This window comes from Canis lupus, chromosome X (genome assembly GCF_048164855.1).
Source record: "Canis lupus baileyi chromosome X, mCanLup2.hap1, whole genome shotgun sequence".
NCBI lineage: Eukaryota > Metazoa > Chordata > Mammalia > Carnivora > Canidae > Canis > Canis lupus.
This window is the reverse complement of record NC_132876.1, coordinates 110,653,121-110,680,700: the sequence shown is the minus strand read 5'-3', so window position 1 is coordinate 110,680,700 and position 27,580 is coordinate 110,653,121. Positions and strand designations below refer to the sequence as shown.

General features: G+C 40.3%; 2 protein-coding genes across 9 annotated transcripts in view; both read right to left on the bottom strand.

Moving 5' to 3' along the window:
- SCML2 (Scm polycomb group protein like 2) overlaps positions 1 to 15,954 on the bottom strand; it is a 100,065-nt gene extending 84,111 nt beyond the window's left edge. For 2 of the 8 annotated variants that reach the window (XM_072818143.1, XM_072818144.1), the window contains exon 1: positions 15,846 to 15,933. The gene's annotated coding sequence lies outside the window, so the exon portion shown is untranslated. Of the gene's footprint in view, positions 1 to 11,372; positions 11,419 to 15,845 lie in introns of all 8 variants that reach the window. The other 6 variants (XM_072818145.1, XM_072818146.1, XM_072818149.1 and 3 more) reach the window with 5 other exon arrangements.
- A 10,012-nt stretch (positions 15,955 to 25,966) lies between these two features.
- Positions 25,967 to 26,338, bottom strand: LOC140627574 (large ribosomal subunit protein eL31-like). The gene has a single exon (XM_072815970.1). It carries the CDS (start codon positions 26,336 to 26,338, stop codon positions 25,982 to 25,984), a length of 357 nt encoding a protein of 118 aa, XP_072672071.1. The 3' UTR covers positions 25,967 to 25,981.
- Between the last annotated feature and the right edge of the window lie 1,242 nt (positions 26,339 to 27,580).

Here is a 27,580-nt window from a genome sequence, read left to right as displayed (position 1 = left end):
GAACTTTCTTAGAGTTAAATGCAATGCAAAAATCCTTTTTTTTTTAAGATTTTATTGTATTATTTATTCATGAGAAACAGAGAGAGGCAGAGACATAGGCAGAGGGAGAAGCAGGTCCCCTGCAGGGAGCCGGATGTGAGACTTGGTCCCCGGACACCCGGGGATCACAACCTGAGCCAAAGACAGATGCTCAACCACTGAGCCACCCAGGCGTCCCAACAATGCAAACACTCTTAACTTCAAAATCAGTGCTTTGGAATCCAAACCACTTATTTTAAAGGTACAACCGCAGACCAAGGAATAAAATAAACACCACTTATCCCCAGATAAAGACAAGAAGAATTCCAGATCCCTTTAGTTTGAGATTAGCCATATTAGATAAGATCAACTCTTTCAGAGTTTGGAAACTTTTCCTTTTCAATTATCATAGTCACTCAACACCAGTGAGCAGATGTATCTCTTGTGAAGTCCAAAGTCATGCCAAATAAAGCCTTCGATACACAAAAAGAACTCGAACTGTTTATGAGGGCACGAGTCAGTGACTCAATAAGCTTTCCCTTTCAGTCCTCATGGTGTTAAAGTGCAGTGAGTTGTTTGAAGACACCATTCAGACTCTCTTAACCATAAAGAACAAACTGAAGGTTACCAGAGGGGAGGTGGGTAGGGGGATGAGTGAATAGGTGAAGGGGATTAAGGAGTGCACTTGTCATGATGAGCACTGGGTGATGTATGGAACTGCGGAATCACTATATTGTACACCTGACACTAATATAACACTGTATATTAACTATATTTGAAAGGAAACACTGGGTGTTATTCTGTATGTTAGTAAATTGAACACCAATAAAAAAAAAATGAAAGGAAATAAAATGAAATAAAATTTTTAAAATGTGAGCTTGGTAATTTAAGGATTCTTTCAGGGTCACAATAAAATTAAAATTATTTGTCCTAAACATTCTTCTTTCACTATAGACAACTTTTATTGCTTTCCCTCTTAAGCTATGTAGTTTCCATGTTTCACTATGCCAGTAATATTAAATGAAATAGTCTTCCCTTTAAGAGAATATGACCTGGGGCACCTGGATGGCACAGCCAGTTAAGCAATGGACTCTTGGTTTTGGCTCACATCTTGAGCTCAGGGTCATGAGATCAAGTTCCATATGGGGCTCTGTGCTAAGGACCAAGTCGGCTGGAGATTCTCTCTCCCTCTCCCTCTGCCACTCACTCCTCTGTGTTCAAGGGTGCACACACATTCTGTCTCTCTAAAATAAATAAATATATTTTTTAAAGAGACAGAAAATGTGACCCTGGTCCTGTTTTTATTTCCTTTATATATATTCCACAGCACCCAGAACAGTGCTAAACACAAGGTAGATTCAAACTGAATACTTGAGTATCTACCAATCTTTAATAAAATATTTCTTTTCAAATATTCTGAAATTCATATATTTCATTGATTTGTTTTTCCCTCCTGATTCTCCCTAATACTTCTACTATCAAAGGTTTATATTTGGCATATGCAAATGCATAAATTCTTTTTTCTTTTTCTAAGAGAGAGAGAGGGGAATGCCTGGGTGGCTCAGCCGATTAAGCTGCTAACTTCAGCTCAGGTCATGACCCCAGAGTCCTGGAATCAAGCCCTATGTTGGGGGGAGGGAATTCCTGCCCAGTAGGGAGTCTGCTTCTCCCTCTCCCTCTCTCCACTGTGCTTTTTCTCTCTCACACATAAATAAATAAAATCTTTAAAGAGAGAGAAAGAAAGGGCGCAGGGGGTGGAGTGGTTAGGGAAGGACAGAGGAAGAAAGAATCTTGAGCAGGCTCCACCCCTAGTGTGGAGCATGATGTGGGGCTCATTCTGAATGACTCTGAGATCATGACATGAGCCAAACACAAAAGTGGGATACTCAACCAACTGAGCCACCCAGGCACAATGCAAATGTGTAAACTCTCATTCAATCTAGGCACTAGATGTAAAATCAAGTGAATGCTTAAGCTTACTTTTTAAAAAAAATTATTTATTTATTTTAGAGAAAGACAGACTGTGAGCAGGGAGAGGGACAAAGGGACAGAGAGTGAGAGAATACTCAAGGAGACTCCCCAATGAGTGCAAAGCCCAACATGGAGCTCAATTCCAGGACCCCAAGATCATGACCTGAGCCGAAATCAAGAGTCTACCACTTAACAGACTAAGCCACTCAGGCACCCCTTAAGCTTACTTTTGAGCAAATAATAACTTCTGTATTAGAAAGTACTACTTACTTAAGCTATCTTAAACTTCAAAATGCCATGCATAGGATCCCTGGGTGGCCCAGCAGTTTAGCGCCTGCCTTCAGCCCAGGGCATGATCGTGGGGTCCCAGAATCGAGTCCCACATCAGGCTCCCTGCATGGAGCCTGCTTCCCCCTTTGCCTGTGTCTCTGCCCCTCTCTCTCTGTGTGTCTCTCATGAATAAATAAATAACATCTTTTTTAAAAATGCCATGAATCATATAGCAAAATATTACATCCTCCTCCTTACAAAATACCCAAACTTTAAAGGAAAAAAAATGTAATTCCCTAATGGGAGAAGGGATAATTCCATGCCAAAGAAATAAAGCAAATACACAAACTGCTTCTCTCAACAGATCTCAAATTATAACCCATTTAAACCAATCAACAGAATATTTTTTTTGTTTCACTTGAACACATGACTTTATTTACAGACACTTATTTACTGACAAGTGAGCATAATCCCACGTGTCAGGAGCTTATGCCCATATGAATCAACAAGAAGGCAAGCTTCTGCCCTATGGAAGCTCCCCTGCAAGGTTCTCAGGCTGTGTCTTCACCCAACATTTACCACATATCAAGACACATCTTGTAAAATACAAGTTGTTTACCTACTCATCTCTTCTCACATATTAAGTGATTGAGAATATAGGCCACACATTATTCTTTCTTGTAGCTCACCCACAGCTAGCACAAAGACTTGCGCTTTAAAAAGTTCTCAAATGTTCACTGATAGTGACTAAAATTTTCACTATAAACATATAAATGTATAGGTTTGCATATGGTTAAATGAGTAAAAGATTATTTAAGCATGGAGAGAAATACAGAACACTTAACAGGTTATTTTTTTTTAAAGATTTTATTTATTTATTCATGAGAGACACAGAGAGAGAGAGAGAGAGAGAGAGAGAGAGAGAGAGGCAGAGGCACAGGCAGAGGGAGAAGCAGGCTCCAGGCAGGGAGCCTGACATGGGACTGGATCCCCGGTCTCCAGGATCAGGCCCTGGGCTGAAGGCGGCGCTAAACTGCTGAGCCACCCAGGCTGCCCTTAACAGGTTATTAATAAGGTTTACCCAGGAAGATAAAGATGATAGTGTGTCCTAAAGGGAAGGGGGTGTGTTTTATGAATACATCTTGCATGATATTATCCTATTTGTATAAAATTGTATGCAAGTTTGCATAAAGTAATACAAAAATATTTCAGTGATCTTCCTTTTTTTATCTCACAGGGTGGTGATATTTTAGGTGACCTTAATTTTCTTCCCTTTATTTTTATGCATTATTTGAACATTTTACAACAGTATGAATTAAATAATAAAAGAAAGTGGGGCACCTAGGTGGCTCAGTCAGTATGACCCCAGGGTCCTGGGATGGAGTCCCACATCAGGCTCCCCATGGGGAGTCTGCTTCTCCCTTTGCCTCTCTCTGTCTCTCATGAATTAAAAAAAAAAAAAAAAAAAAAAAAAAAAAAGCAGCAGCTCTGTACTCAATGCTGGCCTGTAGCATATGATTAACAAATTATATACATATTTTTTAAGATTTTATTTATTTGAGAGAGTGCAGGGAGAGAGAGCGTGCGCCCACAAGCATGCACAAGCAGGGGGAGGGGCAGAGCGAGAAGGAGAAGCAGGCTCCCCACTTAGCAGGGAGCCTGATGTAGGGCTTGATCCCAGGACCCTGGGATCATGACCTGAGCCAAGGACAGACACTTAACCAAGTGAGCCATCCAGGTGTCCCACAAATTATATATTCTTAAACAACTTATGCTGCAATGGTTAGTGGTAGCTATATGAATTACATAGAAATATTTCGAGTGCTTAAAACTATCACAAGTTACTTCATCTTGGTTTTCCCTTGCGTAAAGTAAGGCTAATACCACTTACACTTCATAGTGTCGTCATGAAAATTAAAATGAGATAGTGTAGGTAGAGCACCAAGCATAGTATCATAAATAAATGGAAGTTCAAAGACTGACTTCTATCCCACCTCATCTGTCCTAATTAAAATTGCCTGAGATGAGACAGTTTCAGCATTAACACTTAACATTAATTATGTTACAAAATGACACTATGATCCTTCTTTGATTCCTGAGCATTACTTAATTATTCTCTTCTGAAGTATAGACCAAAAAGGTGTTGTTTCAAGAAACAGAAACACTATATTTAAGTCACTCTTAAATTAAGCAGTAATAAGCAAATAAATATATAAATACATGCTTTCTATAATGCCTAGACACATAATTACCAAAGAAAATAGCTACCATCTACTAACCAGCATTATCAGAAAACATACATTCTAGCTAAAGCCAAAAGAAACTTGATGTCACCCTGTGTTGGACAACTTTGAGTCCTAACTATTCATGAATTTCCTTTAGGGGTTTTGAGTACTGAAAATAGCTTTTGGCCCTTTGTGAACCAAAATGGCCTTTGTGGACTCCTAGAAACTAAAATCGGTTATTATTTTTTTTACATGCTCATCATCCCCCCAAAAAAATTAGAAGACAGATAAGGGGGGGAAAATCACCTATAATCCTACCATCAAACAATACCTGCTGTTAACCATCTGGCATATATCCTTTCAATTGTTAAAAATCACATACGTAAATCCATATGTAATACACATTTGAATCACTTTTAAATATACACTTTCCAAATTCCATATATCAATAATCTTTCAATAAAATTCTTCCCATATTATAACTCATAAAACCAACACATTTAGCTAAAATTAAAATTGGACAATATTAAATGCCTTTTAAAAGTTCATGCCTGGGCAGCCCAGGTGGCTCAGTGGTTTAGCGCCACCTTCAGCCCAGGGTGTGATCCTGGAGATCTGGGATCGAGTCCCACATCGGGCTCCCTGCATGGAGCCTGCTTCTCCCTCTGCCTGTGTCTCTGCCCCTCTCTCTCTCTCTCTCTCTCTCATGAATAAATAAATAAAATCTTTTTTAAAAATAAAAAAAATTAAAAAACAAAAGTTCATGCCATAAGGAAAAACTCACAAAAAAAAAAAAACCTCACTATTCTCAAGATTAGCACTTAAAACAGTGCTTTTGAAAAATTAGTGCTTATTTTGTAATCTAAAAAGGGATAAACACCAGGGCACCTGGGTGGCTCAGTAGGTTAAGCAACCAACCCTTTATTTTGGTTCTGTTCATGATTGCAGGGTGGTGAGATCCAGCCCTGTGTTGGGCTCTGCGCTGGGCATGGGTCCTGCTTGGGATTCTCTCTCCTGGCCCTCCCCACCCTTAAAAAAAAAAGGTACAAATAAAAATGTACCAGTTGGAAAATAAGAGTACTCAACCTGAATGGTTAATTTCTCTCTGGTCCATATAAGCTTCACTACAAGATAAAAATACATACAAATTCAATGGGAAAAATAAACACTTTCCTAGGACTGAGTACTAGGAGGAATATGTACAGATCCTGATGTAAAGGAATACTGGTTAATTTAACAAACTATCTTTGAGTATAATTTGAGAAAACATAAAAAGTTCTATTGTCCCTCTGAAAATGCCCCAGCTTTACACTGTAATTCACCTATGTCTTTTGTCACAATACAAAGGTAGAGATTATAGAAGTCAAAGGAATAGAGCATGATCCACTGGTAAATACTACTAGCATCAATTCATAGTTGAATCCCCAGTGCCTCAAATAAAGATATGCTGTGCATCTAAGAACATATCTATAGGACTTACATACCAGATATGCAGATAGCACAGCTGCTGTCTTTCTGGAAAAAATTAAGAACCTAACATTCTTTTAGAAATAAAAACGTATCTTACACAGTCATCGTCTACACAGAAACAACAGAAAAGCTTAATTTTGCTCTCAATATAATTTGAACTGCTTCAGCACTTTTAAGAAAGACTCAAGTAAGACTCCCAAAGTAATTCTCCACATCATATGAGAGAGAAAATTTGGGCAAGAAAAAAAACTAAACACTTTGTTTTGTTTTTGCCAGGATATAGAGAAGCTCCTTCACTGAATGCATATAAGAAGCAACTTCATGGTGTTAAAAAAATTTTTTTAAATTTTTTTTCATATATAAATCAGCCACAAGAAAAGTTAGTATGTTAAAACTATTTAATAAGTGTCTGACACTGACATTTCCTTTACCAACATACCACAGTTACATGAAATCTAGCTACTGTATTTAGCAGACTTTGAACAAGCATTGATATTCTGGGATCTTTACAAAACCATTTGTTTGGAAGATTGTATCTTGTTATAGAATTAAGAGCTGATAAGAGATCAACAAATGCTTTGAAAATTCCTGCATTGTCTTCAGTCATTTTCTCAGTAGGATTAAACAATGATTAATAGTGGAATTATTAAACTTAAAATTCCCATTGATCTTACATGATCCTGAGGAAAATTCTGGGTTGTTTTTTTTTTTTTTTTTTGGAGAAAGAGTTTTAAAGAACTATTTTTATCAAGTTAATGGGTCTATAATTTGAAGATTACAAGGGCCTTTCCATAACTTGTTTGTTTCAGGTTATTTGTTTTGCTTTTCCATTTTGTTTTGTTTTGAAGACAAGGTAATACACCTTGAGTCTCTAATTAGAGACCACTATCTGAAGGGTCAATTAGGGTAAACATTCTGACAAGGACAGGAACTTAACAAGTCTGACAAGAAAGAAATCTCCCAGGGCCCTTTTCAACTTTAGGCCATTGGTCAGAGGTTATAAAATGGATGGACTTATACAGAATCTCAACCTAAGAAGGTATTAAAAAAAAACAAAATACAGATGTTAAACTGAAAAAGATAAATTTGTTCCCACATCAGCAGCAAAGTTTGCTGGTTATTTCCCAGACAGAAGTCCCATATGCAGAAATATGTAATGTCCAAACTTAAGCATTTATTATTAGACTTGTTTGCTGAACCTCTCATTTGGCAAATATTAAAATACACATTTTTTGAAGGAGTAAAGTGACCTTAAATTGAGACAACATCATATTTTTATCGGTGAGGAAAAGATTCTTTTTTTTTTTTTAAGATTTTTTAATGTATTTATTCATGAGAGACACAGAGAGAGAGAGGCAGAGACATAGGCAGAGGGAGAAGCAGGCTCTCCGTAGGGAGCCTGATGTGGGACTTGATCCCAGGACTCCGGGAGCCTGATGTGGGACTTGATCCCAGGACTCCGGGACCACACCCTGAGCCAAAGGCAGGCACTCAAACACTGAGCCACCTGGGCATCCTGAAGAAAAGATTCTCGAATATATATTTACCAGACTAACCTTTTCCTGATGACTAAGATTTTGGTAATAAATATAACAACATTCAAAATACAAAGAGTTGCTGGGATACTTTACTTTGTGCAATCTTTCTTCTTTCCTCAGAAGTACTTCCCAAAACCATAATTACCTCCCAGGCATCATACCCCGTTTCAGTGTTTCAGTGTTTTACACCCCTCATTCCAAGCTCCTCTTGTCTCTGAGCCTCAGGTTCTCTGGTTTGCCCTACCTCTCTTATCCCTCTCTACTTCTTCCTCCTTTCCTAGCCATTGATCTTCTGTAGTCACTCACTCTATTCCTCTAGATTCTAGTAATTTTAGAGTCTAGAATCTCATTCTAGTCTATCGTGATGCAACATCCCTCTGTGGATAACTCCTATATCAGTATTTCTAGCCTCAGTCTCCCTCCAAAATTTCTAGTATAGCCTATTGAATGTCAGTCTAAATGCCTCACAACCACTACAAAGACTACATATTTAGGGGCGCCTGGGTGGCTCAGTGATTGAGCATCTGCCTTTGGCTCAGGTAATGATCCAAGGGTCATGGGATCGAGTCCCACATCAGGCTCCCTACAGGGAGCCTGCTTTTCCCTCTGCCTATGTCTCTGCCTCTCTCTGTGTGTCTCTCATGAATAAATAAAATCTTAAAAAGAAAGAAAGAAATCACTCTTTTGCCTTCCAAAATAAGTGACTCTTCCTCTGCTTCCTTTTTTAATAAACATGACTAATACCCAATCTTTCTGAATTAGAAGTCATCTTTGATTCTCTTCTTCCTTTGTCCAGTTTCTTATCAATTACCAAGTTCTGCTGATTCTTGAAGATCAGAAAGCTGGCAGTAAAAGAAAAATGATTCAAACCTAAGTCTGTTAAGGCACCAAAAAGACAGTTTCAATACACTGTCCATAGAATGGATCCATGAGTGAATCATGAGAAGATAAAAATTATGGTCCCTAGGGTTTAATGACAGTAGGGATAAAATGGCAATAACAAATACTATGAGGTGTCACTTATTGAACTCTTGCTAAATATCTGGTATCCTACTAGGGCCTTTATATACATTTTTCTTATCTAAAGCCTATTACAAACCTGTAGGGTTGTTAGTTATTAATGTTCATTTGAAAGTTAAGAATATTGAGGCTCAAAGATCTGCACAAGATCACCAAGTTAGACTGGACGTAGGTCCTTGAATTCTCAACCATTTTTGCTAAAATTTCTTCTATTGTGTTTGTGTACATGCCTTATCTCCCTTGGCAGAAATAAGCTTTTAGGGGCAGTATTGTGTCTGGTTCATCTTTGTATTCTCCAGTATCTATCCACAGTGTCTATCACATGTAGGGCCCCCCCAAATGTTTGCTAAATGAGTAAATATAATCTGCTGTGCTACTGGCTACTTATACCTAAACCACATAGTCCCAGAACATTGTGGTTTTTAAAAAATGGGGGGGGGAGCTGGCTGTTATTGTTCTTCTCTGTTCCTTCCTGCAATGTTTAATCTGCTATGGTTTAATTTATACAAGTCTAGGTCAATGGGCCAAGGAGAAAATTCGGTAAGATATGAGACAGTCCCCTACTCCCCACATCTATCCTCTCCCCAACATCTGATAAACCTTTAATTTTTTACTCTGAATTTGATTTCCAGGATGTTCGAGGTCTCAAAAAGACAGGCCCCAGTATAAATTGATCACTATTGTAAATGGGTTTTTCAGGGAGAATAGGTAGGAATATATGCTGTACCAGAATTCAGTTTATACATTCCAATTACATTACAGTTGGAATTAAAACACATGCTTTAAACCAATATTCACACACACAAAAAGGAAAAGACACAGTCACTACACATAAAATAACTTGGTTGCATAAATATTTCATTATATTCCCTTTATTCCCTTGAGTATATCAATAGTATAAGAAATTTCAAGGCCAGGAGAGGTTCAAATATGCTTGTTGGTAGTTTTAAAGAAAATGTTGGACTAAGTGATAAAGTTATACACACACATAATTCAGCAGAAAATACTACTGAAAGAGGATAAGTAAAACTTTTCTTTTTTAGTCTATCTTGTTATAAAGACACTGTTTTCAAAACTGCGTAACGAACAAAAAAGCTCTTCTCTGCTGCCCAGTCAATATATAAGATGATGATAGGGAGGCCTGAGTTAACTGCACTAAGATAGCACCTTTAAGTTTTTCATTTTGACTTGAAAATAGTTTATTACTTTGGTTGTAAAAAGTATTTCACATTTATACCTAAATGCAAAAACTCATACTGATTTAAATGAAATACATTATAGCTATATTATAGCTATATATTTTCCTTCGACAAAGAGTAGCTGGCTCTTTTAACTTTCTCAACTTTTTTTTTTGTTTCTGGTAATGGTGATTATCCTAATACAGGACAGAAAAAGTATATATATCCATCATATAGCCATATAAAACTTGTTGGAATTGGACATGATTCATTACTTAAAGATCTCACAAACACCTACTCAATTCACTCAAATAAATAAATTTCCCATTTTCTGATATCTCTATAAATCATAAAAAAACCTCTGAATTATAATGTTGTAATTACCTTTAAAAATAAAATTCCATCTTTGAATCGTGAATATCAATATTAAGAATGAACATTTTTGGTAGTGAAGATTTATCAAATCTAGCCTCCTGGAGGAAATTAAGGTTTCTAGAGGAGCAATTTTAATTATACTTTAGTAAAGTCTACCCCAAAAAAGTTATAAATTAATCTTTTTCTGTTTCAAAACAACCCAAGAAGAAAATAACTATTTTTAAGAATTTTTAATTTACTTCAAAAATTATAGCTTACAAGTTAAAATACTTACAATCTTAAAATAATTTATCTGAAAGCTATGCATTTACTTAAGTATGTTATGTCAGAAAACAGATAAATGAAAGACAAGTCAAGGGTTGCCAAAATCCCAGTTTATAGTTGTAAATTCCTAAGGTTTTAAAGCACAGCCACAGGCTAATTGCCCAAAGACCTGCTGCCCACCGACATTTGCGGAGGACTGAAGTTAATAGCAGGGCATGTCAATTTACTACAGGCAGCTCTCGGTGCGACATTTTGACAAAAGAACTGGGTCAGGTTACAGCCTGTTCCTATTATCACAGCAGTCTAGATTTATGGTTTCTAACACCAGCCCTACAAGAAATAATGGAAATGATGACAACAACAATCCCTGCTAGACAACAGACTACAGAAAAGCATGCAATAAACCAGTCTGAAGTGACCAGAAAACTAAACATCCCTGACAATACTTAAAATGTGAGGCAGGTGTCAGTAAATTATTCATTAAGTATTTCTGAAACCTCTCAAAATCTCAACTCAAGAAATTCTCAAATCAGAGTTTCTAATCTAAAACAAAGCAATATTTAAAAAAATAAAAAAATAAAAAATAATAATAAAACAAAGCAATATTTAAAGGTACTTACCAGTATCAAGTACTGCATTTTAATTCTTTTAATAACTATCAAAGATAATGTGCTCCATTTGAACAGATTTATGAAACTCTACCAAGTTAATAAAAAATTAAGATAATACTGATCATTATTTTTCAAAAAACATTTATATTGAGAAATAATCCAAATAATACTTTAAATCTTTCAAATGAAAGAAAAAAAAACAACAGTTTCACAGTAAAAAGCATGTTTACAACTGTACAGAGAAGCAAGATAACAGAAAAAAACACATGTGATTCAACCACAGTTACCTTAAAACTACATATATGATCAAAATCTTAAATTACCTAAAAATGATGAAAGGTGAGAAAAGTGACCAAATGATAAAGAAAATAAGAACTCTTTCAATACACATATTGAATTTAAAAGACTATGCCAAGGCTACAACGTACATACCAAGCAAACGAAGCTCTTTATGACTGGAATTCTGCACCAGTTAATCCTTATGAGAAACAGAGGTTGAGAAAAATTAAATATGTATTCGAAAGACAAGAAGCAAAGAGAGTCCCACCAACCTTTCCCTGAGAAAAGAAAGTATCCTAAAGGTATGCCCTAGAATTGCAATACATCTGTCCCTTCTGAAGTTTACAATAGCACATTACCACAAAAGGTGGGCACTTTCTTTCCGCTCTTACAACAATTTGCTCCTATAAACTTAGGAAGGGGCAGAGCCACAGCCATAAACACAGGTCACAAGTAGTACGTAGTCAAATGCTATCTTCAAATGTTTCCCAGCTCTTTACTCATAAAAAAGCTTATTTCTTTTGTTCCCCCTCTTTGGTTAAATAAGGAATTCATCTAGCTTAGTTAGGGAGATGAGTATAAAATTAAATTGAATAGTATCCTCATATAAACTGCTTAGCAGATTCTCAAATCTTTCACGTGTCATGCAATAAGACATCCTCATTTTTATGTCAAAACCTTTCCACTATATGCCCAAAAAATGAAAGTAGGGAAAAGGTTTAGGGATATATGTTTAGTAGAAACCATTCAGCATAAAAAAAAAAATCACTCATATTATTACTTCCAAGGTGGCCAACGTTTACTTAAATTAGACAACATAAAGACAAAACAAGCAAAAATGCTTTACTCATGAAATGAAAAGCAAAGAATATATATATATATATATATATATATATATATATATATATATAATACACACACACACACACACACACTCCAAATCTTAGTTTCTAAAATTTTTCTCAAGTTATCTGGCTTTAAAGAACCATCACCTCTGTTATCTTTTTAAAAATGAGATGTTATCACTATAGTAAAGGCATTTCCATACTTAGAGTAACCAGTGCCCAAACTAGTTAGAGCCTGGAACACTTACCACTAAATTATATCAGCCCATTCTAACATCAGATAAACAGCAGGTTTTTTTTCATCTATTTCCCTAAGACAAAAGGATCACAAATATTAAGACCCTAACCCAGGGAAGGGTGAACTTTTTCTTTCAAAATCATCAACATCTGCCATTTTCAAAATTTCCAGGTTTTTGGTTCCTGAAATTAACAATCACTTCAAATCCTAAGATATTTTGTAGTAATTTTCAGACATGAATAATGTTCTTAAAATTCTTAGGGGTGCCTGATTTGCTCACTCCAAGCTGCAAAACATCTCCTGGCAATGTCAGACCTATATTCACAACCACAGCCTCAATAGCTCTAACCCTGATGGCTGGCAGAGCTCATTTTGTTCATATCTTGCATATCCTAAAAACCAGGAATATGACTATGAGGAGACAAAGAAACTCCCAGAGAGGTGAACTGAAAGAGAAAATGACCTCAGATTTCCATTCACAGCTGGAATCAGAATAGAGCTGGCATAAAGGGGGAAAGGTGGAGCAGACAGGGTAACCTGGGGGGGGGGGGGAAGACTAGAGGCGATTAATAACTTTAATAGTAGAGGATCCCTTGCATCCTCCAGTGTTAGTTACTAAAGTTACAACAATCATTTCTATTAACCCAAAGAGAGGGGCAATAAAATATTCAAGTGAAATTTTCCTCCTCCCTCCCTCTCTACCCATCGCCCCAAGAGCTCAAACTAAAATTGGGATTTGGATTTTCCTTAAATGGAACAAGGGACATCATTTTCATTCAAAAGACTAGGTATTTACTCAGCCTTTTCAAGGCACTTTACTATCATCAATTATTTCTTGGTGAGGCAGCACAGGATTACCCTGACCATTTCAGTGATGCGGAAACAGACACCAACAGCAAAGGGAACGGGGGGCAGGAAGAGGGGAGATAGGAAGCATCTGGGAGGAACAGGCAGGCAGCTAAAAAGGAACAAACCCAAAAGAAAATGAGAGTCACATCTGGCTTATAGCTGGCCATCATAACCCTTGTTACTTTTGAGCTCAGAGATTCCTGAAACATTTTTTAAAAAGAAAGTGCTCTAAACTATCAGTTAATATTTAGTCACAAACTACACTACTTAGTCGTAAAAGCAAAGTTATTTAGCATTAAAAAAGACTCCAGAGCACACAGAGATTTCAATTTATACCAATAATTCATTTTTCTTCCCAAGCCTAACCAGTATGTTTATCTGTTTGACTTAGAAAATAATCCCATAAAAATGTACAGCTTTATTTAATCATAAAGAGGCACAAAGTACCACACAAGTCAGAAATAATTCAGTTACACCCAGAATTTTGTTTAGAGAATTATAACCAAAATTCCAACTCCTTGAATTTGCCCTTGAAATAAAATAACTATTTGTTTTACATTCGTATTGATTTTCTTAGCTATAACTTTGAAATTTCAGGAATAAACTACTGGTGTGCACACTTAAACACCCAGAAGCCAACACTCACAGCCTCTAAATAAATGCACCTTGAACTAAACTCCATACTACAGACAGCAGAGGCACTTAATGAATATGTATTGACTGAAACAAAAAGACTGATCTATCGCCTCATGAGAAAAACTGATACCACCTCTTTAAGACTGACTCCAATGATTTTTGTACATATCATGACATCATTAGCTTTAAAGCAACCTCACACATAAAGTAGTTCAGTTACATTCATCCTTTTTTCCAAACAATTTCAAAACAAATCAGGTTCTCTAAAGGAAACAAGCATACATCCTTAAACTTATAAGGCTGTGATATATATGATACCCCTTCAAAAATTTCAAAGCTGTTTTAAATGTTTAACTTTTTGAAAGTATCTTTCAGACTTTTTTGAAGACTGTGGCTAAAACCACAGCCAAACAAATACAAAGCATCAGGTGAGTGCTCATAATTTCACTCCTTTCTCAAAATCCCAACTGGACTTTTTACAGAAAGCTTATTTTTGCATCCCTCTCATTAAATACACAAAACCACAGGCTGGAAAAAAAACACACAACACTCATCGTTTGGAAATACGTTCTTTAATGAGTAATTAAGAATGGCTAGAAAGGCAAAATTGTGATTATTGAAGAACATCCACAAGCACTGCTATTGAAAAGAATTAAATCAATCTATGAACTATTGTTATAATACAATTAACTTGTCATAGGAAGTTGTACTCCATAAACGTTATACATCTTATAATACTCTTTCCCCAAAACAGAAATATGAATAGCCCTGGAAGCATTAGAAATGCAGCAGCATCTGCAGTTGTTTTGATAAAACTATCTCTGACAAACTTGCAAACCATATGATCTTAAGTATTCACTTTCCGTGCCTTACTTTCCCCCTACGAACAGATCCATTCACTTTCCAGAGATATCCTAACGTCACCTTAACACTTAAATCATCAAAGCTAATCTAACTCTTCAAAATAAAAACTAATTTCAACTTACAATCACACTTTGTAATGAATGACCAATGTATCACAACCTTTAAAAACATCAATAGTCTTAAGCGAGGATTTGTAAATACTGGCGCTGGCCAAACATTTGGGGGCCCAGGGAGGGCAAATTACAGACCGCAAAGCTATGTATAACCTCAAGGCTCAAAATCTATGACATTCGCCTGCTCGCTCTCCCTCTGGCGATTTACACGGGGATGCAGCACAACCACTAGTCAGGTGGAAAGAGCAAGAAGGCTGTCCCTTAAAGGCACCAATGGTCCTTAGACCAGGTCAAGCCGCGAGAGTACAGCGGCCGCCCTGCCGCTCCACCGGAGAGTTAGAGCCCCGCTCTCCACCGCCACCTCCAACACACACGCAAGAGGGCAGCGCCCTCCAGCCCCAATTCCCCCCCCAAGCACGAGCCACCGGCGGCCCCCACCACCCTCCCAGAGTCCCGGGGCGCAAGTCCGACGAGCACCTGGCAGCGGGACCGGAGCCCGCGCTAAGCCACAGGCGCATCCTTCCGGGCTAACGTTTCCCTCCCAAACTCCAAAAGTTATCTCAAAAGTCCACAGAAGGCAACCGGGTGGGTTTCAGCCCAGACCACGCAAAGTCATCCCTGCCCCTCAGCCCCACCGCCTACCGGCGCTGCCCCGGGGCGCAGATCGGCCCCCCCAGCCCAGCTCCACCCACAGCAAGAGGATGCTCAGGAGGGTGCTGTCCGCGCTTCGGGCCCGGGGGCCGCTCGAGAGCAACACGGCAACCAAACGCCGCGCGAGGGATGGGCCAGTGAACCGCGACGGGGCCCCGGGGAAAAGCGAGGGGCTGCGCAAAAGCAGCTGTGGGGCGTCGCGGGGGGCGCTAAGTGGGGCAGGGGAGCCCCGGCCTCCGGGAAGAGGCTGCCCAAGGTGGGCCACGGTCGAGCTAAGGCCGGACCCGGCGGGGCAGTTAAGGGGGCGTTACTCGCGCGGGACGCGCCGCGAAGGGCTCCCGGCCACCCGCCCGCCCGCGGACAACGACCAGAGGCCGGATGCCACGGCTCCGCCTCTCTGGTCCTCACGGGGCCCGGAGTCGCCACGTACCTCGGGTCTCGTCCGCCACAGGAGCGAAAATGTCACACGGGTCCCGCGAACTGGTACCGGTCTTCACACCGCCGCCGCCATGTTTGAGAAGCCGCGCGCGGAGCCGCGCATGCCCCGCAACCGCCACCGCCGCCCCGCCCCCGCCCCGGCCGGCCCGCGTGCCCTGCGGTTGCCGCAAGCACGCCCTACGACCGCGGCCGCGTGCGGGGCCCGGACTGGGGGCGCGGGCGGAAGGCGGCGCGAGCGGCGGCGGGGGCGAGACGCTGCGAGCCCAGGAAAGCCCTTGCTACTTTTCCTCCATCCTCCCCCCGCCGTCTGCGCCTCCCGCCAAAAAGAGGCCAGTCGCAGCCCGTGCACCCAAGACCGTGATGGGCCCCCCAAGGACACCCCGGGGTCCGCGTCAGGTTCCATCGCGGGCACTCGCTCCCCTTGGCCATCGCCCTTGACTCTTGCTCACCAGCCACGCCGGCCACGCACCGAAAAGCCAGGCGCTTCCCTAGGAACTGAAGCAAGTTCGATGAACACGGAAAATGCAACTCTTTATAAAAGCAGCTTGAGCAAAGCCACTCCTTCGCGGGTTGCAGCATATTCCTTGAAACAGTTTTGTTGTTGTTGTTGTTGTTGTTTTTCCCATGGCTTTTTGCCATGCATTCCCCTGCAGCCCCACATTCTGAATTTAGTTGTTCCTCTAAACCCAGGCTTAAGCTAACGGGACTGGATTAACCTGGAGGGGGAAGTAATTTGCTCCCTGGTTTGAGAGTGCTTGGGAACGTCCTGGAGAATGCATTTTGGGGTCTCTGCTTTATCCTCCTCGCCCAGGGGGCAGGGGGGTTGTGCAGGTGGACGTTGCACCCAGCTGAAGGGGGCGGTCGTAAAAGTAACCCCGAAAAAGGCCAGGACGCCCCTCGCACAAAATATAGCGAACAGAAAATCCGAGAAAAACATTTCATCCCTCGTTGTGAGCTTGCGTATAAGCAGATTTAAAACTTTTGTTTGAAAAATAATACAATGTGCTGTGTTAGCACAAAGTACCCATTGGCAGGCCTTCTCTCTCCAACTCTGAAAAGCTGGATGTAGGTTTTGTATTTGTAATCACCTTAACTTAGCATATAGGGCATACTGTATTTCAAAAATCATAATTAGAGGGCAGCCCAGGTGGCTCAGCGTTTTAGGGCCGCCTTCGGCCCAGGGCCTGATCCTGGAGTCCCGGGATCAAGTCCCGCGTCAGGTTCCCTGCGTGGAGCCTGCTTCTCCATGTGCCTGTGTCTCTGCCTCCCTCTCTCTCTCTGTCTCTCGTGAATAAATAAATAAAATCTTAAAAAAAAAAACACACACACACACACATTAATTAGGGGGTACCCTGGGTGGCTCAGCAGTTTAGCACTGCCTTCATCCCAGGGCCTGATCCTGGAGACACAGGATCAAATCCCACATCGGGCTCCCTGCATGGAGCTTGCTTCTCCCTCTGCCTGTGTCCCTGCCTCTCTCTGTGTGTCTCTCATGAATAAATAAATAAAATCTTAAAGAATATATATATATATACAAATCATAATAAGGAAATTGAAGCCTAAAACTAAAAAACAAAAAATGTGGAATATATCCATCTTCCACAATGCAGAAATTATTTTCATACAGAACTTTTACAATATTAAACAAAGACCAATTTAAAGTTTTGTGGGAGTATTTTTTTATTGTATTTAAGCATTGGCAAATGGCACAAAATCAAACTGCTGAAATGTTAGTGCGAAATTCATAAAAACTTTAAGACAAAACAAAAACTAGGCCACTGTTATCCAAATATTTTTTTGTTTTTGTTTTTTGTTGTTGTTGTTGTTGTTATCCAAATATTAACGAGAGATTTGGCCATATCGATTGTACAATATATACCACAAAGAAGGGAATGTTAAAATGGTCCAAGATGAAAGTCCAAAATGTTTTTAAAAGCCAGAAAGATACCTTTAAGAGGAAAAAAAATAAACAGGTTTAATCTAAGCAGATCCTTAGTATGGGCTAGAGCAAGGCTTGGGGGTATGAGGGAGCTTAAACTTTTATTTTTTTAAAGATTTCGTTTTTATTTATTCATGAGAGACACAGAAAGAGAGGGGCAGAGACACAGGCAGAGGGAGAAGCAGGCTCCATGCAGGGAGCTCAACGTGGGACTCCATTTCGGGTCTCCAGGATCACACCCTGGGCTGAAGGCGGCGCTAAACCGCTGAGCCACCCGGGCTGCCCGGGAGCTTAAATTTTTAATTACAGGCCATCGTCTTTCTAATCCTTATGCAATAGGAAAATTTGAAATTCATCTCTACATTCTGTACCAGAAACACTTGGGTTGGGATCTCTGGGTGGCGCAGAGGTTTGGCGCCTGCCTTTGGCCCAGGGCGCGATCCTGGAGACCCGGGATCGAATCCCACGTCGGGCTCCCGGTGCATGGAGCCTGCTTCTCTCTCTCTGTGACTATCATAAATAAATAAAAATTTTAAAAAAAGAAAGACTTGGGTTGTCTACTGAGGCATCTTTTACATCTACGGACCCTTTATCAAGATGTAGCAATACTACTCTGATTGTTAAATTGCCTGTCTCAAGGCACCTCATCTACTTCCCATATTCCTGTTTTTAATATGAAATTACTGAAGCCGGGGATCCCTGGGTGGCTCAGCAGTTTGGCGCCTGCCTTTGGCCCAGGGCGTGGTCCTGGAGTCCCGAGATCGAGTCCTGCGTCGGGCTCCCTCCCGGCATGGAGCCTGCTTCTCCCTCTGCCTGTGTCTCTGCCTCTCTCTCTCTCTATCATGAAGAAATAAATACAATCTTTTTAAAAAAATAAAGAAATTACTGAAGCCCTTACTCTAAAAATATACTTTGCGTTATCTATATTAGAACATCTTATCAGTAACCATGTTCATCAAAGCATTTATAGAAGTGTGACTGTTACTTTAAATATGAGTTATTGATAATGATGACAACTACCATGTGCTGAGAATCTTGTTAGCCTCTTTAGATATGTAATTGTCAATTTTCATCATATTCTTCCACAAAATTCTTACGAGGTATGTGCTCTTATTCTCCATTTATAGATGAGGAAATTGAGTATTAAATAGTAAGTAAGTGGCAATATCAGCTTCTGAACATACATATATCTGAACCTTTCCTATCCCTTTTACCCTGTCCTGAATTGTATACTTTCACCATAGATTATGTATATAAACGTTTAATAATAATTCCTTTATGTATTCATACTCTGCTTTTTCCTTTCCGGCTTTGCCAAAATACACTTGAGACTGCTTTTTTTTTTTTTTTTTTCAGATTTTTATTTATTTACTCATGAGAGACACAGAGAGAGAGGCAGAGACACAGGAAGAGGGAGAAGAGGGAGAAGTAGGCTCCCTGTGGGGAGCCCGACATGGGACTCAATCCCAGGATCCCGGGATTACAACCTTAGCCAAAGGCAGATGCTCAACCACTGCACCACCCAGGCGCCCCCCGAGACTGCTTTTTAATGATGTTAGCATAGATCAGAACATCACTGTTTCTTTTACATTTTATGGAAGCACCTTGCACATAGTACAAATTTGGTAAATATTTGTTGAATAGATGAATGAGTACCTACCATTATGACATTCAATTAATTTTGCTTAGAAAATGTGAAAAAAAGGAGAATACATGTACTGAAAGAATAAGAACTAAGGTTAGCAAAATCCAAATTTTCATGATTATTTTTCACGTCTCGGATTTGTTTCTGTCCATTTGCTCCTATAGTTCTGACTCAGCCCAAAACCTGTGACACCTTAAAAAAGAAACGTCATCCTCACCCTGCCCAAATCCAATGCAAAATACTCCTGTATCACAAGTGTGTTTGATTACTTCCCTTTCTACCTTTCTTTAGAATTTAATATTAGTTCACAGAATAAAGATGGTTTTATTTATTTTTTTTTTTTTATAATGTTTTTTTTTTTTTTTTTTTTTTTTAATTTTTATTTATTTATGATAGTTACAGAGAGAGAGAGAGGCAGAGACACAGGCAGAGGGAGAAGCAGGCTCCATGCACCGGGAGCCCGATGTGGGATTCGATCCTGGGTCTCCAGGATCGCGCCCTGGGCCAAAGGCAGGCGCCAAACCGCTGCGCCACCCAGGGATCCCCAAAGATGGTTTTATCTAGATGAGCAAAATTTAACCTAGATTCCCATCAGCATACATGCTTATATTGAAATGATATTACTTGCATAGGTAAAGTTAACTTTCAGGATGATTAGTGAAGACTCCCTCTAGTTTTTCCACTTCATGCACTCCTTTTCCCTAAAACACAGAACCCTAACTAAACCTGGCAGAGGCTAGAGATCTAAGGTATTCCTGGTAAACTCACCAGTCATACTGTTACCTTAGGGGGAAAATGTGTGTAGTAGGTACTAAATAACAAATGAACAGTATCTGAGTTAACAAATATTTTCAGATCTTTGTTTCTAACAAAATGCCCCTTTTCTCTCCATTAAACCAAGAACATGATATAAATTGTTTCTAGTATTGTTGATAAACCTCTTTGCCTAACTTCAAAATAGTAACCTCCTTGGAAAAATATCAAGAAGTGAAGTCTGTGATGTGAAGAGAGACTCTAGTCTAACCAGAAGACTATCTTGTCAGAGGACAAAGCTGTATCAGGAAGTCCAAACTCTTGTCTTGAATCCCAATTCTATCATCCACTAACCAGAATTCTTTAGAACTTTCCATGCCTCAGCTTTTTTCATTTTAAAAATAAGGATAATAGAATCTGCCACACTTACTTCACAGATGGCAAAGTGCTATTCATATCTATCAGAAAACCAAACCATGGTCTTTCCTTAATGGAACCCACATTTTTTTAAAAAACATAAATTAGTCTTTTACCAACAAAATGTGTGAAACTGAAGCTGACTTTGGCCAAGTCAAGTACTCTATATGCTGTGAAAACTGGCATAAACTCAATGAACTTCATACAGTACACTTGAGCATTAATACATTCCCTCAGTCCTTCATTCAAACACCAAGCATTTATTGAATGCTTGTTGTATGCAGCTGTGCTTGGGATGAAGATACCAAGATGTCTAAGAGAAATTGAATACTCCAGGATCTTACACCCAGTTCAAAGAAGAGAGAGAAAGAGAGATTACTCACATAGATTTTAAGATCTTCAAAATAGGGCAGCCCGGGTGGCTCAGCGGTTTAGCGCCACCTTCAACCCAAGGCGTGATCCTGGGGACCCAGGATGGAGTCCCATGTTGGGCTCCCTGTATGGAGCCTGCTTCTCCCTCTGCCTGGGTCGCTGCCTCTCTCTCTCTGTCTCTCATGAATAAAAAAATAAAATTAAAAAAAAATCTTCAAAATAAGTAGGGTCTCTTTTCACACCCTTCATCCTCTCAAAGTTTTATTTTGTTTAAAGACTTATTTATTTGAGAGAGAGGGAGCAGGGCAAAGGGGCAGAGGAGAAGGAAAGAAGCAGACTCCCTGCTGAGCCCGATACCTCGACCCTGAGATCATGACCTGGACCGAAACCAAGAGGGAAGTACTTAACCAACCTGACCCATCCAGATGCCCCTCATAGCAAACATTTTTAGATGTACCCTTATAATATTGTATAAACTGGGATGCCTGGGTGGCTCAGTGGCTGAGTGTCTGCCTTTTACTCAGGGTGTCATCCCAGTGTCCGGGATCGAGTCCCACGTCGGGCTCCCTACAAGGATCCTGCTTCTCCCTCTGCCTGTGTCTCTGCCTCTCTCTCTCCCTGTGTCTTTCATGAATAAATAAAAAAATATTGTATTAACTAGATGAACGAAATTGCAATTGTTCAGCTGACAGAATGTCCTTTGCACATTCAATTAAAACATTTATTAATTTTGTTTTTACACTTTTTGTGCTGGTCATTCTGCATTTGAACCATCATCTATCCCATGAATTTTCACCCTTCTTTGCCTTAGATTTAGTGCCCCAGGGGACTTAACCTTCAGTAGTGGATCACTCTGCACAGTTGGTTTGGCCAACAGCAGGCACCGTCAGAAGTGATCGAAGTCACCTATATGGGGGCTGGGGGCAGTTCTTTCCTAAGCCTTCCCTGCCTGTGATCTGTCTAGTAGTAGTGATAGCTCCATGACCGCTCCAAGGAAAGGCTCCTCTTTCAGGGGCTGGTCCTCACTGGGTCTCCAGGAGTGGAACAGGCACAGCTTTCATTTCCAGGTTTTGCCTAATCCCTGGGCAACTTCTGTATCCCTCAATAGTTCCCTTAAGCTTCCCCACACCTCTGTAAATAATTCATTCATTTCTCTTCAAAATCACATGTAACTGTACTCTGTTCCTGCTGGGACTATTATTGAAATGCTTTTCTTTTCATTATATCGAGCCAACCAACTGAGAGGATAGGGTAGGGTCTTCAAGGTCTTACATTTCTGTAAACCCTCTGAGAATTTATATTTGAGGCACTATGTATAGCAACTACAGGTTTCATCACCTGTCATATGTAATCAAGTCGCTATAATACTGTGAACTAACGGTGGGTAAAATCAACTGGAGATATTGTCGTAGAGTGAAGGTTAAAGAAGGTAATGGACGGGGGCACCTGGGTGGCTCAGTGGCTGTGTCTGCCTTCGGCGGGGTCCTGGGATCGAGTCTCACATTGGGCTCCCCACAGGGAGCCTCCTTCTCCCTCTGCCTGTGTCTCTGCCTCTCTCTGTGTCTCTCATGAATAAATAAATAAAATCATTTTTTAAAAAAGAAGATAATGTATGAACAGCACCTAAATGCTGCCTGTTTATTGATAATAAACCACAATTACTAGTTCCCCATGTGCCTATTTCTTAAGAGGGTAAAGGTAACATTTGAACTGAAAAGGGGAGAATGAAAAGTTTGCCAAATAGACGTGGAAGCTCATAGGGAATAGCATGTGTGCAAAGTAATGAAGTCACTGCATGGTCTTTCAACAATGAAAAGTTCATTGTGCCAAACAAAATAAGAAGGGGTCAATTTTTTTTATTATTATTTGACAGAGACAGAGAGAGAGCACAAGCAGGAAGCAGCAGGCAGAGGGAGGAGACTCCCCACTGAGCAGGGAGCCTGATGCAGGGCTCGATCCCAGGACCCTGGGATCATGACCTGAGCTGAAGGCAGAGGCTTCACCAACTGAGCCATCCAGGCGTTCCAGAGGGGGTCAATTTAGAGAGGACTTTGAGGGCCAGGCTAAGGTGTTTGTACCTTATTCAGCGAATGACAGGGTACCTTTAAGAAGAGGAGTTGTAGAGCGCCCCACATTGGGCTCCCTGCATGGAGCCTGCTTCTCCCTCTGCCTATGTCTCTGCCTCTCTCTTTGTATCTCTCATGAACCAATGAATAAAATATTTCTTTTATTTTTTTAAATGAACAAAACAAGTATGGTATCTATCTGGGCTTTCTTTTTTTTCCAACTGAACTTTAACCTACATGCAATAAAGTGCACAAATCATAAATGCACAACTCAATTAAGTTTTACACAGATATGCACCTATGTACTCACACAAACATCGAGGTATAATTTTCAGCACCCCAGAAAATCTTATGACTCCTCCCGGTCAAGAACACCCCCCACCCCACCATTATTCTGGTTTCTATCATTACAGATTAGTTTTGCCTGTTCTTGGGTATCTTATCAATGGACTCACACATTGTGTCTATCATCTTTCACTTCACAGCATGTCCCCAAGCTTCACCCGTTGTTGAAGCATCACCCTTACACTTAGCACGTCTTACAATTTTGCTGTCCCCTTTTCCACAAGCTGTTCTTTTTGACTAAAGTTACTGAAATTTGTCTTACAATTATTTTCTCTTTCTTATGATGAGTTCTCTTTAAGGCAGTAGTTTGGCCTCCAATTACATTAAAGCTTATTATCTTGATAATGAACACTTTGCTTGGGCGGCCCCAGTGGCTCAGTGGTTTAGCGCCGCCTTCAGCCCAGGGTGTGATCCTGGAGACCCAGGATCGAGTCCCATGTTGGGCTCCCTGCATGGAGCCTGCTTCTCCCTCTGCCTCTCTCTGTCTCTCTCTGTGTCTCTCATGAATAAATAAATAAAATCTAAAAAAAAAAAAGACTAAAAAAATGAGCGCTTTGCTTCATTCAAAACCAAGAGCAAGTTTCACTTCATACCTGTGCCAGGAACTGTGTCGGTCAACTATTGACCCTTCTCTTTTGGATCCGCTGTGTAAATAGATTTGTAAACCAACATGGTAGTTGGGAAGACAAATATTTAGAGACTCTGCATTTCCATGTATGATTTGGGCACTTGGGTTTTGTTTGTTGTTTGCCTCTGCCTTGCCAAAAACACACAAGTAAAAATTAAGCAAACAACCAAGAGAAATTGTTGTAAGGGCCAAAAGGCAAACTAATATAGATAATAATGGAAATAGCAGGCAACAGTATTTGACAAAAGTGAGAGTGTAATCAGGGGAGTGTGAGTTCAAGAGAATTGGGAAAATGGTGGATAAAAGGGGTCACCTGCCTACTTCTGAAGGCCAAGGTGACTGGGAACCTACGAGATAGCATACAGCATTTTGTTGTCCTGTGAAGTATGCAATGTCCTCTGCTCCTTGACCGGTTCAATCCATTCTTTCCATTCTTTTGTGCATACTGTTGTCTTTGCTGGTTTACCTCTTCCACTTCCCTGAGACCTCTCACCATTAATTTCCCATCCATCCCCGGTCTTTCCTGTGCCGGCCTCCTTAGGTCTTCTTGAGTCCTGGTGCCATCTTGTGACCCTCTCACTTCCGGTCCCGATGATACTTTTACTCTGGCTGTGTTACCACTCCTAATACAGCTTGCAGTTCACCAACCTAGGTCTTTGGAAGTCTTTTAAGTCATAATACTTAGCATTAACTATTTTTCTCTTATGTGGGTATGTGTGTTTAATTTTTTTTAATACACAAAATTAGGGGTGCCGAGCTGGCTCAGTCAGTGGAGCATGCAACTCTTGATCTCCGGTTTCTGAGTTACAGCCCCATGTTGGCTGTAGAGGTTACTCAAAAATAAAATCTTAAAAAAATAAAATAAAATAAAATAAAACAAAAATCTTTAAAAATAAATAAAGCGGCACCTGGGTGGCTCAGTCAGTTAAGCATCTGACTCTGGGTTTCACCTAAGGTCATGGTCTCAAGGTCATGAGATTAGGCACCACATCAGGCTCCCAGCTGAGTGTGGTGTCTGCTTAGGATTCTCTCTCTCCTCCCTGCCCTCTGTTCATGTGCTTGCACACATTCTCTCTCAAAAAAATTTTTTTTTAAATAGTAAAAGTTGACTCTCTTTACAACATAACTGCATTACTGCTCTATTGCTGCTATGACAAATTACCACAAACTTATCAGTTTAAAACAACAGAAGTTTAGGGGCACCTGGCTGGCTCAGTGGGTGGAGCATGACTTCCTTGATCTGGGAGTTGTAAATTCGAGCCCCATATTGGGTGTAGAGATTATTTAAAAAATAAAATTTCTTTTTAAACCATATATTTTTTATTATTTTTTAAAGATTTTATTTATTTGTTTGTTTGTTTGTTTGTTTGTTTGACAGAGAGAGTGAGAAACCACAAGCGGGGTGGGGGGGCAGCAGAGGGAGAGGGGAGAAGTAGGCTCCTCCCTGAGCAGGGAGCCCAATGCAGGTTTTGAAGTGAACTGAAGGCAGGCACTTAATTAACCAACTGAGCCACCTCGGTGCCCCTAAAATCTTTTTAAGATTTATTTATTTATTTATTTGAGAGAGGGAGAGAGAGAGAGAGCAGGGGGAGGGGCAGAAGGAGAGAGAGAGAAATCCTCAAGCTGACTCCCCACGGAGTGTGGAGACAGACTTCAGGCTGGATCCCAGGACCCCAAAATCATGACCTGAGGTGAAATCAAGAGTCAGCTGCTCAACCAACTTAGCCACCCAGGTGCCCCCAAAATAAAATCTTCAAACAAAACAAAACAAAAAGCCCTCAGAAGTTTATTATATTATAGTTCCAAAGGTCAGAAGTCCAAAATGGATAGGCAGGGCTGTGTTCTTTTTGGAGTCTCTAGAGGAGAATTGGTTTCCTTGCCTTTTCCAGTTGTGTGTTTTTTTGTTTTTTTTTCTTCAGTTTTATACCTTTATTTGACAATCAGCTATTAGTTCTCATCCACATTAACTCTGTAGATTTTTGAAAGTGGTGACAGGTACGTAGGTAACCAGCGTGTAGAGCTTGTTTGGTGAATCTTCATCCTCGTTACGTTTTCTGGACAACCGCACATGGATACGGTATGGAACATTCCTTATTCCTTTGGCCCAGACAGCTTTGTTGAGCCTGGTGTCAATGTGCACATCTGGAGTTCCCATCTTCTTCATGGCAAGTTTCCGGATCTCTTTGAGTGCCCAAGGGGCACGCTTCTTGAAACCCACTCCGTGGATACGTTTGTGAATGTTGATGGGGTATTCTCTGGTCACTACCTCATTGATGGCAGAACGGCCCTTCTTCTCGCCACCCTTCTTTGCAGGAGCCATTCTGCCGGGCCCTAGTTGGAAGGCGCCTTTTCCAGTTTTAGACACCACCTGCATTCATTGGCTTGTGGCTGCTTCCTCCATCTTCAAAGCCAGCAGTATAGCATCTTCCAACCTCCCTCTCTCTCACTCTGACCTTTGCTTGAATTGTCACATCTCCTCTGACTCTGACTCTCCTAACCCATTTTTCCTGCATAAGGACCCTGTGATTATACTGGGCACACCTGGGTAATCCAAGTAATTTCTCCATTTGACACCCTGAATCACATCTGCAAAGTCCCTTTTGTCACATGTTCACAGGTTCCAGGGATTAGGATGTAGACATAGGGGAAAGGCATTATCCTGTCTACCAAAATACCATAATTAAAAATAAGGCTTTGGGGCACCTGGGTGGCTCAGTGGTTGGGCATCTGCCTTTGGCTCAGGGCATGATCCCAGGGTTCTGGGATCACGTCCTGCATCAGGCTCTCCACAGGGAGCCTGCCTCTCTGTCTGCCTATGTCTCTGCCTCTCTCTGTGTGTCTCTCATGAATAAATAAACAAAATCTTTTTAAAAATTAGTAAAAAAATTAAAAACTAAGTTTCAATATATAAGTAGAAATAATTTCTTCATATCATCAAATACCCATTCACTATTCAAATTTCCAATTGTCCCATAAAATATCATACACTTTTTTACACATTAGGTTTAAAAAAAAAAAAAGGATGTGAATAAGGTCCACACTGCAATTATAAGATACGCTTTGTGGTCTCTTTTAATCTATAGATTTCTCCTCCATCTCTCTTTTTTCCTTGCAGTTTATTAGTTGAAGAATCTTGGTTTCCATGGTCTAGACTTTGCTAATTGCATTTCCATAGTTTAATGTGTTACTCTCTCCCTTATATTTCCTATAAACTGGTAGTTTAGAGCTTGGTAAGATTCAAGTTCTTTTTTTTTGTTTGTTTGTTTTTTGTTTTTTTTTATTCTGCAGGACTGCTTTCCTGGATAGTACATAATGTGTTCTTCCATCAGGAGGCACATAATGCCTGGTTGTCTCTCATTTTATGATATCAGCAGATGTTCATATGCAGTGCCTCAATCTATTAGGTCAGCAGTTCTCAAAGTGTGGTCCTCAGACCAGCAGTACCTACTTCACCTGGAAACTTGTCAGAAATGCCAAGTCTCACTCCAGACTCACTGAACCAGAAATGCTGAAGTAGGCCCTAGCAATCTGAGTTTTAACAAGTCCTCTAGGGGGTTTTGAT